At 34.7% G+C, this 12,526-nt stretch overlaps 1 protein-coding gene across 1 annotated transcript; it reads right to left on the reverse strand.

Moving 5' to 3' along the window:
- Nucleotides 1-730: 730 nt before the first annotated feature.
- Nucleotides 731-11,350, reverse strand: LOC149806659 (uncharacterized). The gene is made up of 3 exons (XM_089956242.1): nucleotides 10,709-11,350; nucleotides 1,743-2,426; nucleotides 731-937 (listed from the first exon to the last, which is right to left on the reverse strand). Exons 1-3 carry the CDS (start codon nucleotides 10,791-10,793, stop codon nucleotides 930-932), a joined length of 777 nt encoding a protein of 258 aa, XP_089812368.1. The 5' UTR covers nucleotides 10,794-11,350; the 3' UTR covers nucleotides 731-929.
- Nucleotides 11,351-12,526: the final 1,176 nt, after the last annotated feature.

Consider the following 12,526-nt stretch of genomic DNA (forward strand, 5'->3'; position numbering starts at 1 on the left):
TTGTAATTTTTTTTTTTACAGAATCACGAACAGGAAGAAACTTTTTGATTGCTTCTAGTCGCTCTCGTGCAAATCTAGCGGAATATAGTTCTCCGATGTTTGCCATTATTGATATAATAATGATTTAATTTATAGCAGCAACGAGGGCGCTGACACCGACGCGATGGCTGAGATTTTTTGATCAGAAATACTTAGGCCGGGTAAGTCAGTTAGAGTTTTGACATGGTTGTCTTATACCGGGTACTGAGACAATCGCGATTTTTTTTTTGCGATTTCCAGGAAGGCTTATTTTGCGAACAGAGGGTAAACCAATTAGAGGTTGAGCGCCCTCTCTGCTGCTTCATTTTTATCATATACACATGCATCCATAAACTCCATGCCAGAAGCAGAAAGATGAAGGTCATATACACGATTCAGATCACACAGAGTACATACTCTCGTACTATGAACGTATTACCAAGATGGATGAACGCAGTGCTAATGGTCATGTACACGACGCAGACTACCAGGAGTACATGCTTTGGTATTACAAATTGTACAGCAAAGTGATAATGACTATGGATTCCTCGTATTATGAACGTTTGACCTAAATCGAGGCAGAGTAATAATGAGTATGGGCACCAGTAAGAAAATCAAGTACGAAGTTTGATATCGTGAATGTATTGCCGAAAGGCAAGCTGTTGATTATGGTCTCCAAATGCAATCCACTATTCACAACAAATATACAATGTATTCGTTCAGAGCTGTTTAATACAAGAAAAGTTTATTTACATTTTGATTAATACAAAAGAAAAGAACATAAATCGCATCTCAGTGTATAAGTAATATCATGCAAATGACAGAAATTATTGCTTAGATTTGTAGAGTGATTAAATATATGTAGTAAAACTGATCAGTAACTTGTATTCATCTGGCCATCAATAAAATTTTCAAAGATCTGTAAAAGATATATGTACTTGACAACACCACACATTCACTATATATATATATATATATATATATAGAGAGAGAGAGAGAGAGAGAGAGAGAGAGAGTCAGACAGACAGATAGACAGACGTAGGTCATTTCATATTTTTTTTTAGTACATCACACATTTTAATTGATTTAATCTGAAACGTAGATCATGAGAAATATTAACAGATGAATTTGAACAAAATAAAATAACACAATTTACTCAAACGTTCTGGATTATATGAGAGCTATTTGTGGATCTGTCGATAATCATTTGATGTTTTGGTGAAAGCATAATGACGTTATGTATTTCGTTTATATTCGTCAGTGAAATAAAGAGTACTAGGTTGATTTCAAATCAATTTTTAGGATACTTTTTCTCCAATCAAGATGTAACGTATACAAATTTCAAAGCTAGTTATATACAGCACTCGACAATGACTGTAAACCTTATGGTCAGATACCGGTATTTTATATATCTGAGGTTCCTCAAATCTGGCATTAACGCTTCAAGAAAAACTATTAGCCGGAGACACAAAAGCAGACTAATCGCAGATCATATATCTGTTTGTTAAAGAAATGCAATTATTTTAAAGAAATTAGCTGAATTTGTTATCCTTTATCCTCAACTAGACCTATTGTGATTCATACCATGTGAAATGTACCTTTTGCGTACTTTTGCGAGGCAGTGGGTGGAAAAGTATCAAAACATCGATTTTGTAATATAAGCTTTTAATAGATGTATGTAGCTTTAAAGTAGTCAGTAAATATGATTCCTATTCAGTACATACCGAATCTGAAACCGACAGCAGCCCCAGAAACCGTTGGAAATGAGCCTGTGCTGACGTAACCCCCACAGCCTCCCATGTGCATCTCGAAGTAGTACAAGTACTTTTCGGGCAGCTGGCGCCATGATGGGGTGTCAGTTGCCTTTTTGATCCAAGTGTCCACCACATGTGACATGCAGCATCGCTTATAGTAATCATTAGGAGGAAGACTGGATGGGTTTGCAAAAAAGGCCAGGTAAGAGTTTGGATTGGAGTCGCAGTTGGTAAATATGAGATCCTCTCCTGCGGCTTGGTAGCCTTGTGTTATACGGCTTCGTGCGTACGATTCGGGCAGAAATGCAAGATAGATGTACGGTTTCATTGCTGCATTTAATGGAACGCTAAACCCAACAGCTTGACTAAGCTGGAAGCTTATTGGATACCTGTGCTTGAATGCTGAGTGAGGAGCTATCTCGACATCTTTTTGTATACCATCTGTTTGACGGTGACGCACAAGAACGTGGCTTCTGTCTGTGTACAATTGGGACAGGTCATTCAGAACGTCCAAACCTTCTTTTGATATAAACGTGTAGCCGTGTCCATCGTAAAAGTCACAGAACACGTCAAATTTCTTCCCGGTTGATGTACATAGCTGGTATTCTCCTGTTACCGGAGTAAGTGACCCTTCGTAAATATGTTGGCATGACCCTGCAAATGTTGAATTGAAAAAAAATGAAACAAATAATTCTATGTAAATTCTAGACATATTTTTACGGTTTAAATGGTTAGCTGAGTATTTAGTAACTTTTTTTATATGATACCGAAGCCATCATTTATTCGATCCTAACAGTCTAGGTTCTTACATAGATATCAAATTATTATGGAAATAGACTAAACGGAACAAAATAAAATAAAATACAATGTGTCGTACGAATGGCTAACTGAACAATCTACCTACACAGTGCGCGTGCAAGCGGTTTAAATGGTTGACCATGAATATTTGTCCAATGCGTGTAAATGAGTTCTCGAAATGAATGTAACTATTAAGTTTGAGAATAACTGTTTCATCGTATGAAAAATACTGACAAATGTTAGGCTTTTGAAGGTATCGTCAGGGCTAACTGTTATAGGTGTGACTGTTAGTACTAACGACGAGCGGCCCTTTGATAGATAAATGTAAATATTCCATGACGTTAATACATGTAAATGATAGAGTTTAATAGAATTAGAACAAAATTGGAATGTTTAAATGAATTAGAGCAAAAGGAAAAGTTTTGACACCAGTAGAAACTTACATGTTTCCCAAAGCCTTGCAATGGATACAAAATGAATAATATTACAATGCATTCAAAATGATCATAGAGAAAATGTTGTTTTTATTTCCAAAGATATTTAGCCAAAACAAGTTGCAGATACAAAATATTTTTCAGACCTAATGTTTCCCACAGAACGACCTGTTGCGTTTCTCATTTCATAAAGATCTGTGTCATCGTTATGAGGAAACTTTAAGTCATGTTTTCAATGCACATACCAAATCTACTAGAATTTGCATCTACCTACTGACTAAACTACGCCATTTTTTCTGCAATTACTTTTATTTAAACAAATGTGTACAAATCACGCCGACAGTCTTAAGCTTCAGCAACACGAGTCCTTGTTCTCATTTTCATATCTTGTAGATAAATTGACAGCGCTTGTTAAATGACAGTTGTGGGCAGAGAGGATAGGAACATGTTTTGAATTAAGCCAATAAACTATGATAAAATAACTGTCAAGAATTCTATGACTTGAAACATATATACGTATAGTCTACCCATAAGCATGTTCCAAGGGTAACGATAGCAAGTGCTGGAAGTTTTGAAATGACAATGAGAATAGCTCACGTGCACGAATTTCCGTGACCACAGCAGGTCTTATTTTGAATTGGGGGTCATAGAGGGAATTCGTTTCTAAGCTCTTTTCCTAAATAATGGATACTGTTTATTATAACTAAGACCAGGACAGCTTTGCAAAATGTTAGATGAACCTTAAATTAGCACATTGCTGTTTGAACCCTTTTTTTTGGGGGGGGGGGCACAAGACAGATCCCCCCCCCACTTAACCAAAGAGTAAATGTTTTTATGTGTTACTGATTTCCCCCGATATGTTGGAATGTGTTTTTATATAACAGAATTTTGTTCAAAAATTTAATGAATTTTTGACGCGGTATTTTATACTCCCTGGTGTATTCTATAGGTTTGTTCTTCCGAGTAGGTTTTTATCACCTAACTCGGAGTCCCGGTCCTATTTTTTATTATGTGACCTTGGCTAGAGGTCCCTATATCCCGTGTCTGCTATAGGTGTTTATGCTATGTTTGTTTGTGCTATAAATCTTTTCATGTAGGGATAGCCTTTTGTCGTATCATACCCAGTCGTCTTATGATCCTCATAAACGGATCTTATAAATTTATTCAAAGATTAATTTAATACATTTTGGAATTTAGGCGAAGTGGCGGTGCGTTACATTTTATTCAAAAGAAAATAATGTTAGTGTTTTTGAATGTGTGCTATATATGAGTCGCTCTTCGCAGATTTTGTTTAAATTTATACGAATTCGAGAGAGCCCCGTATTTTCTTTAATATTTTATACTTTACTCCCTCGAATAGGTTGCTTCTATTTACTTCTTTATTTCCGAAATCAAAAGACTTCCAGAATATGATTTTTATGGAGTAAAAAAAAGAGAAAAAAAAAGAGAAAGAAAAAAAGAAGAAAAAATTTAAAAGAGGGAGGAGGGGGCGGCCGGTGCGAGTGCAAGTCCTTTTGCAAGTCCTTTTAAGGTAACTATCCCATGGATAGTTTTCATTGCACTCGCCCCTCCGTCTTAGGTCCCAATAACTATTACCTGACCACAGGCCCTCATTGTTTTTATAATGTAACTACTAATTTCATACAATGTCTTTTTTGTGAATTTACCATCTAAATATAGAATATTTTGTTTCACATACGCATTAGTTTTCTGAATTTCGTTTATAATTTTTATACGGTCTTCGAGTGTTTTTGTTTACATTGTAACATAACATGAGTTTTATAATTTTACTATTTTGCACAGTGGACATTTTGGCGGTTCTCGGACCATACTCCGTCTAACTGCAGCCTCTCCTGTCAACCATGCATTATGCATGTATTTGAAGCAGAGGCTTTGAATTTTCAACGATCCTAATTTTTTCCAATTACCTCATGCCCTATCCCAATTAACATATATATTTTCTTTTTCTATTGTGCTCTTTATATTTTTTGTAATTTCTTCCCTAATCCAATTATATGTTAGATTTTCTTCTTTCTCCCATAGTTCCTTTTTGTCTCTATATTTTAAAATTAGCTCTTTAGTACTCCTATATTTCCTTGGGATTTATAACTGTTTAATTAATTTATTATTTTTATACATGTCGTTTCTATTTCTCATTGAGAATCCATAACGGTATATGTAGATACCTTCCCATGGACTCTCAGGCTCTGCTCTAATTCTCTTAAATATATTTAACATATTTGCCACTTTTATTAAAATGGGGCTGGGGAGTCCTACCCCACCCCTTCTTGAGCCTTATACAATATTTCTTTCCTTATATAATGTAGCTTAAAATCCCATATGTAATCTAGTATAGTTCTATCTATTATATCTAAAATGTTATTACTTATATCAATATATTTTAAAATATAATTCATATGTACATACATATACGTTTTCGCTACTTGCGTTCTTTCCATTAAACATAACGGCGTTAGAGCCCAAGTTTTCACATTTAGTTCAATTGCATCTTTTATCTTTTTACAGTTTTCCTTCTCTGCGTTTTCTCCAAAATAAACCCCTAACGCTTTGACCTGCTTTTTAATTAGATGTTGGGGCAACCCCGATTGATTGCCTTTCCAGTTCCCTATTTTAAGTATCTCAGTTTTTTCATGATTAATCTGTGATCCTGTCGCTTTACTAAACTTTTCAAATTCTTTAGTCAGGTGCTTAAAGGAGTTTGCATGCTTTTTAAAGTTCGTGCAATCATCAGCATGTTGTAACATGTTCACTTCTTTTATGTTCAGTATTTTTATACCTTCAATATCTTTGTTTAGTTGGATACTTCTATTTAAAATTTCAATGGCTATTACATATAATAGCATAGATAGTGGGCATCCCCGCCTCACTGATCTTTTAATTTCGAATTTACCTGTTTTGGCTCCATTTACCTATACTCTTGAAGTTATTCTGTTGTACAGGATTTTAGTCCAGTTTTTGAAGTTATTTCCAAAACCAATTTTTTCTAGCACTTTTTATAGATAGTTATGTTCTAATCAGTCAAAAGCTTTTTCTTGGTCAAAAAGTACCATGGCAGCTTTTTGTCCGGTATCGTTTATGTGTTCTATAATACTTCTAATACTTAAAATGTTATGTTGTACATCCCTCCCTTTTGGTCCACACGTTTTTGATTTATATTAATTATATTTCCCATTCCTTTTTTTCATCCTATTAGCTAAAATTTTACTAAGTATTTTGTAGTCAGTATTTAGGAGGGAGATGGGCCTCCAGTTTTTAAGCTCTTTCCTATCACCCTTCCCTTTGTATATTAGTGTTATTATTCCCTCCCTCATAATCTCTGTCATAGCATCATTTCTTAATAAAATGTTATATAACCATTCTAGGATTGGCGACAGCTCACCGCATAATTTCGTTTAGAAATCCGTGGTGAGCTCATCTCCTCCTGGAGATTTCCCTTTTGTAAGGTCCCGGATACTTTCTATTAATTCATCTTGTGAGATAAATTCGTCTATTTCTTTGTCTTCTAGTTTTTGTGATGTGTATAGTTGTGTATAATAATCCTCTATATCCTTTAAAATATAATTTTTATCAACTGTTGTTTTGTCTCCATTGGTTTTTAAAGCATCCATTACTTTCTCCCCTCCTCTTCTAATTTCCTCTCGCTTGTATAGCCCTCTCGCTTTCTTATATATCTGTGTAAACTTTCCAGTTCTTATTTCGTAACCCCTTATTTTTTCCTCTTCTATATTATTTAATCTATCCTTTAGTTTGTTTTCGAATTCTTTTGAATTATCTTTTTTAAGTTGCAATTCGATGGCCTCTTTTATCTAGTTTTACTTTCATGCTCCTTTTTTGTGCAAATTTGATTGCTATATTTTTTATTTTAATTTTCAACTCATCCCACTCTTTAATTATGTCCATATTTCCATTTTCTATCATGCTTTTCATTTAATCTCTAAGATAAAATTTGGATCCTCCAATATTTTATTATTTAGTTTCCAAGTCCCTTTTCCCCATTTGTTTTCATTTGGCAGTTATTTTCATATATATCAATTTGTGATCTCAGATCTTAAAATGTATTATTTTTGCTTCTTTATAATTATTTTCTTTGTAGTTATTACATAGAAATTTATCTATCCTACTCCCTTTATTTTGTTTGTATTCAAAAGTATATTCTTTTCTTAATAAATTTAATTTACGATATATATCCGTAAGTTTATGAGCGTTAAAAAAGTCCACCATTATTAGTTTTTCATTAGTGGTTAACTCCCCTTCTCTGTCTATATTTTCCCCTACCCAATTGTAGTCTTCCCCTATTATTACATTTTCCATGTTATATTGTTCTAAATATTTAGATAGATTTTTTTTATAAGGATATGTTTTTTTATAGTTATTTGCTGGTACATAAATATTAATGAAATGTATTTTTCCAAATCTTATATGAATCATCCTTCCTTTAAAATCATTTCCCTCATTTACCCTTTCCCAATTATAACCCGGTTTATTTTTAATTAAAATGGCCTTCCCACCCCCTTTTATATCATTTCCTTCATAGTCATTTTTAATTAAAATCACATTTAAATAACTCTCGCAATATGCTTTTATCTCATCAGTAAATCCATTGTGAGTTTCCTGAAAGAACAAAATGTCATAATCTAAGTTGGGACTAAATTTGGCAATTTCTTCCATGTTAATTCCATTTACATTAATTGACAAGATTTGGAAGTTCATTCCTTCCATTTTTTCAATTCTCCAGGGTGTCGCATTATGGTTTTTCTATTTTATTTTGTATGTGATTTGTTTTGGGTTTGGTTATTTTATTTTTATTTGAACATTTCAGGTGGGGGTACTAGCCCCCCCACTCCCCCATAGTGCTGTTTGTGTCGTTCGGTGACGTTTCTATTGTCTCATTTTCCGTCTGGTTTGTGGTGCTTTCCGTTATTTCAGTCTCATGGTTTGTCGTCTCGGTCCTTATCGTGCTGGTCGTCTCTTCCATGCTCTCATATTCAGATTCTGTCTGTGTATTTCTTTCATCGTCTTCATTTTTTCCATTTCATTCTCTGTCCCGCTTTTGTCACTTGCTGTTTCCCTCTTTTTTGTGTGCCTGGTTTGTTTTCCTTACTTCCTGTTCTTCATGTGATTTTATATCTGTCTTGTCTATTTCTCTTTCATCTTTTTCCTGGGGCGATTCTATCCCACTTTCAGCCTTTCTTTTCTGTTTGTGTTTTCTTGGAATTGGAGTAGGTGTCATTGGTGTTAGGGATTCTACTCCGGTTAGGTCTTTTTCTTCTTCTTCCTGTATTTCTTCATGTTCTAACCCTTTGAATCTATTTTTAACCGAGATCCCTTTTTTCGCTGGTGTTGCTGTTGCCGCTGTTCTATTTGGACTTAAAATTTGTTGCCACTCAAGGGTTGATTGTAAGTCTTGAAGTTCTGTTACATCAATTTCCGGAAGCGTTGTGTCTGTTTCTTCCGCTTCGTTTCTTTTTTTTTCTTTTCTTCCCTTATTTGTTTTATCATTTCCAGTATTTCTTTCTGCTGTCGCTAAAGTTGTTGTTGTTGTTGCTGTTGTGCCATGTTTCCTGAAGTGTTCTTGGGTGATGCTGCCTTATTGGCGTAGGTATTTGTTTCTCTGGTTTTGTCAACTTGTTGTCCCTGGTCTAGGCAGTCTCGTGGCTCATGGCCGGTCTGCTGGCATCTGGGACAACTTCTGTCATTTTCAGATCCCTTATACCAGGTTTTAAGCTTGAAACCTAGTACATAAAAGCAAATCGTGAATTTCTTGGCATCTTCTTTGTTTACGTATATTGTTCTGTTGCCCGATTTTATTGGAGCAAAGCCCCACACCGTCGCCATCTTGTGGGTTACTATTTTCACCCTGAATTTTTTCTCTACCTTCTGTTTTAGTTGTTCATTATCCACTTCTAATGGAAGCTCCATTACTTGGATTTCCGTGAGCTTCGGCTCTATTTGTCTGATGAAGGGTTCAGTGGACGTCACCGTAGCTTTTATCCCCTTTATTTCCATTTCTCCGGAGCCTAGTAGGGGTATTTGGTCCTTAGTGTATATGACGTACTTGTTTATTCCTGCGTGTTGTAGTCCGTCAATCTTTCCTATCTTGACTCCCACTGTATGGAGCGCCGTTAATACTTCTGCCTGTTTGGGCGCTGTGGGTACCATTCCAAAATCTAAGGTCTGGCAACCTGCTGGATGGCTAACAATTAAGCTTGTTTTCTTCTATTCTTGTATGGAATTTATTTTCCAAGCTTTGATCCTTTCTTTGCTGTGTTTACTGGCATGGTATCTTGATCCATTGTTTGGAATTGTAATGTGAACAGATTTCACTAAGGTGGGTCTCACACCACTATTATTTGGATAGCTACAAATCTATAGGTTATTAGAGATTATGGAGGCGGTGATGCCTATCAATAGGGATTATCAGAATGTTATTTGAATACTTATTGATACAAATTACCTATTTGATGTAGGCAAAACAAGTCATATATATGAAAATTACAAATTGTAGGATGCCTACTAGCATCAAACTGGGTACTAGTACGCAAAAAAGTTGGTAGAAAATACTAAACATATAATGCAAACAAAATGTGACTAAATATAAATATCTCTCACTATAACTCCTGTCCATTGGTACACTGCTGCTAATACATTTGCTTTGTCCTTGCCATTTTAGACGATAAAACAACCGACTGTACTTCTCAAGAAGGCGTATAGGAATGCCGCGTTGATATTCAAAGCGAAATATATTCCTATAACTGAAACCGACCAAAAAAAAAAAAATGTTTGTACCCGCACTGGCTATTCATTTGCCGGTTGTTTCCACAACAGTCTTTTCAAAGTCTGTTCATAGTTCAAAAGATTTATCCCAACTACATTTATACTAAAAATAAAGCAAGCAGTAGTCACCCCTTAATTCCGTAGTACTTATATATATCACACCTTTTTGAAGATGGATCCTATTTTATTTTGGCAGATCTACATTAAACTTTGGTAAATTAAGATGGAAATTTGGATTTCGAACACTAGTTTTTGACCCTAAGCTAATAAGGAAGAATGTCGAATGCCAACTAAGCTATTTGTTTGTTTTTGTTGTGATACTTTCGTGATTAGTTGACGTTTTGCACCATTGATCACAATTTATGCACATACAGGATTGAAAATGTGTACGCATAAAAAACATGTTGCTGGATTCTGAGTTGAAAAAAGGATGCAAAGACAATTCTACACCTTAAAGTAGTTTTAAATATATAGTAGATGCATTAACAATTTTATTTACAGACACGAAAGAGTTTCATTATGCCAAATTTAAAGAGTAAATCAAAAGAAATTATAATATATGAGCAAGATGTGGATTTCTGTGAAGTATTGGCTCATTGCAGTTCTCAGTACAGGTTGCTACCTGCTGTAGTTTAATTCTGTAACTAGAAATGTTGTAAGTGGACAATCATATCTGAATGTTTTCCTTTTAAAATTTGGAAAAATCGATAGCCTATTTCAAAATGATTACGCTTCATATGAGTGGTGAATACATTATTTTTAAAAATTTTGAATGCCTATATATTTACAGTCGACTATAAAGATGGTAGGCATTTCCGGGAGAGGACATGCACTGTACAGAGCCATACCTTCGTTTAGAGAGAATGAATGAAAGACAGGTAGACAGGTAAAGTTGTGTTTATACCGTACTTGCTAAGTTGCAGCTGTAAGCTGTTTTCAGCATAGTTGAGATCATAAGCAGCACGAAGAAGGCGGAGAAATCCATCGTCGTCATGTTGTATCAGAGCTTTCTTTTCATTTGAGTATGTAAACTGCTTCTGCTTTTTGCTCAAAGATTTGACTTTTATATTGGAAACAACGGAGCACCCTGTTAGGAGTGGCTTTTATATCCTGTTTTGCAGTTGGTTTCATCAATCAGCTGTCGTCATCGACCAATCTGAGCTAGTCATAAAGACGGCTCTTTTAGAGGATCTTGAAAAAAGACAGACGATTAAGAACGTGGAGGTGCCGAAGAAGTGTAAAAGTAAACCTGATTGTTCTATGTTCTCTATGTAACAAAAATAATAAAATATGAATACATGTTGTTGTCTCTAAAATTGATGTTTCACAAGCGATTACTTTATCCTGCTCATTGTATTTATTCATACAATAACTTCCATTATCACTGCCTTAAAATAATCAGCAATCAATGTTATTTTTTCCCACCATGACAAAATAATAAATTCACCACTGACTGAAAGCTTACAAATGACTGGAAAACAGACGACTGACTCTTTGGTCGATGAAATTGTAGAAGTTTCACTTAGAAACAGATGTTCACGTTTTAACAATATTGCGAATTAAGTTCCAAAATAATCATAGCATTACACACACGTCATAATAATTTAAAGGTCTGAATAAACTTTAGTAGATATCAAAATTATGTCCAACGCTGAAGTGTTGACGTGTCTGTGATGACCTGAAGAATGCTGATGTGCCAACAGTCTTTTGTTGAAACTCTAATACAATTCCAGGTTTGAATTCACCATAAATCCCAGTTAATGTTTCTGTCTAAGAATATTTTATGAGCACTCTGTATTCCAGAGAAAATAATCACTGAATTAAATAATTTGACGAAATAAATTCAAGCCTAAGTGATCACTGAACACAACAGTAATATAAATTGATTCTGCTCGATCTTAAGCACGAATGAATAATCTTTCCAGTGATAAGATTAGATAGTACTCTATGTGACTTCAGGTCATAATTAACATTTTCGATAAATGAAAAAACCCCATTACGTAGAGGAAAATGACCATCTAGGAGGTTCTTGATGTTTACAAAATAAAATGTTAGTTATTATTAGAAAGTCTGTTATTAAAATAACAATACATAACCTGGAAAATATCAGGTACAAAAAGTAAATTGTAGGGGAATCCCAATAACCTAGACCCAGACCCAAACAAACATATTTACTAATATTAATAATGATCTTGATAATGCACCCATTCATATTTTAGCAATATATTAGGTTTTTCCCCCAGAATAAAATAAAAATATAAAATAAATCAATAATTCAGACCACGTAGAAAATAAAATTAATTTTGGACAAGGTTAAGTCCAACATACAATATTAAATTCACAAAATCAGTTCGAAACCTTGGTATTACTCTGAACAGTACTCTCACATTGCACCAACATGTCATGAACATATGCAAGGCTGCATATCTTGAGCTGAGACGCATCAGATCAATTCGCAAATATCTTTCAGCTGATGCCACTAAAACACTTGTGTGTTCATTAGTACTTTCAAGACTGGATTATTGTAACTCAGTTCTGTCTGGTTCATCTCAATATCTACTCCAGACATTTTAAAAAGTTCAAAATACAGCTGCTCGGATCATACTTTGATTACCACGATCAAAGCACACCTCCCCGCTGTTGTGTACCCTACACTGGCTATCCATTCGATCCAGAATCAAACACAAAACTCTGTGCTACGTTTCACTGTCGGACTCTAGTCCAACA

This window comes from Sinohyriopsis cumingii, chromosome 1, assembly GCF_028554795.1.
Source record: "Sinohyriopsis cumingii isolate HCF-2022 chromosome 1, ASM2855479v2, whole genome shotgun sequence".
Taxonomy (NCBI): Eukaryota; Metazoa; Mollusca; class Bivalvia; order Unionida; family Unionidae; genus Sinohyriopsis; species Sinohyriopsis cumingii.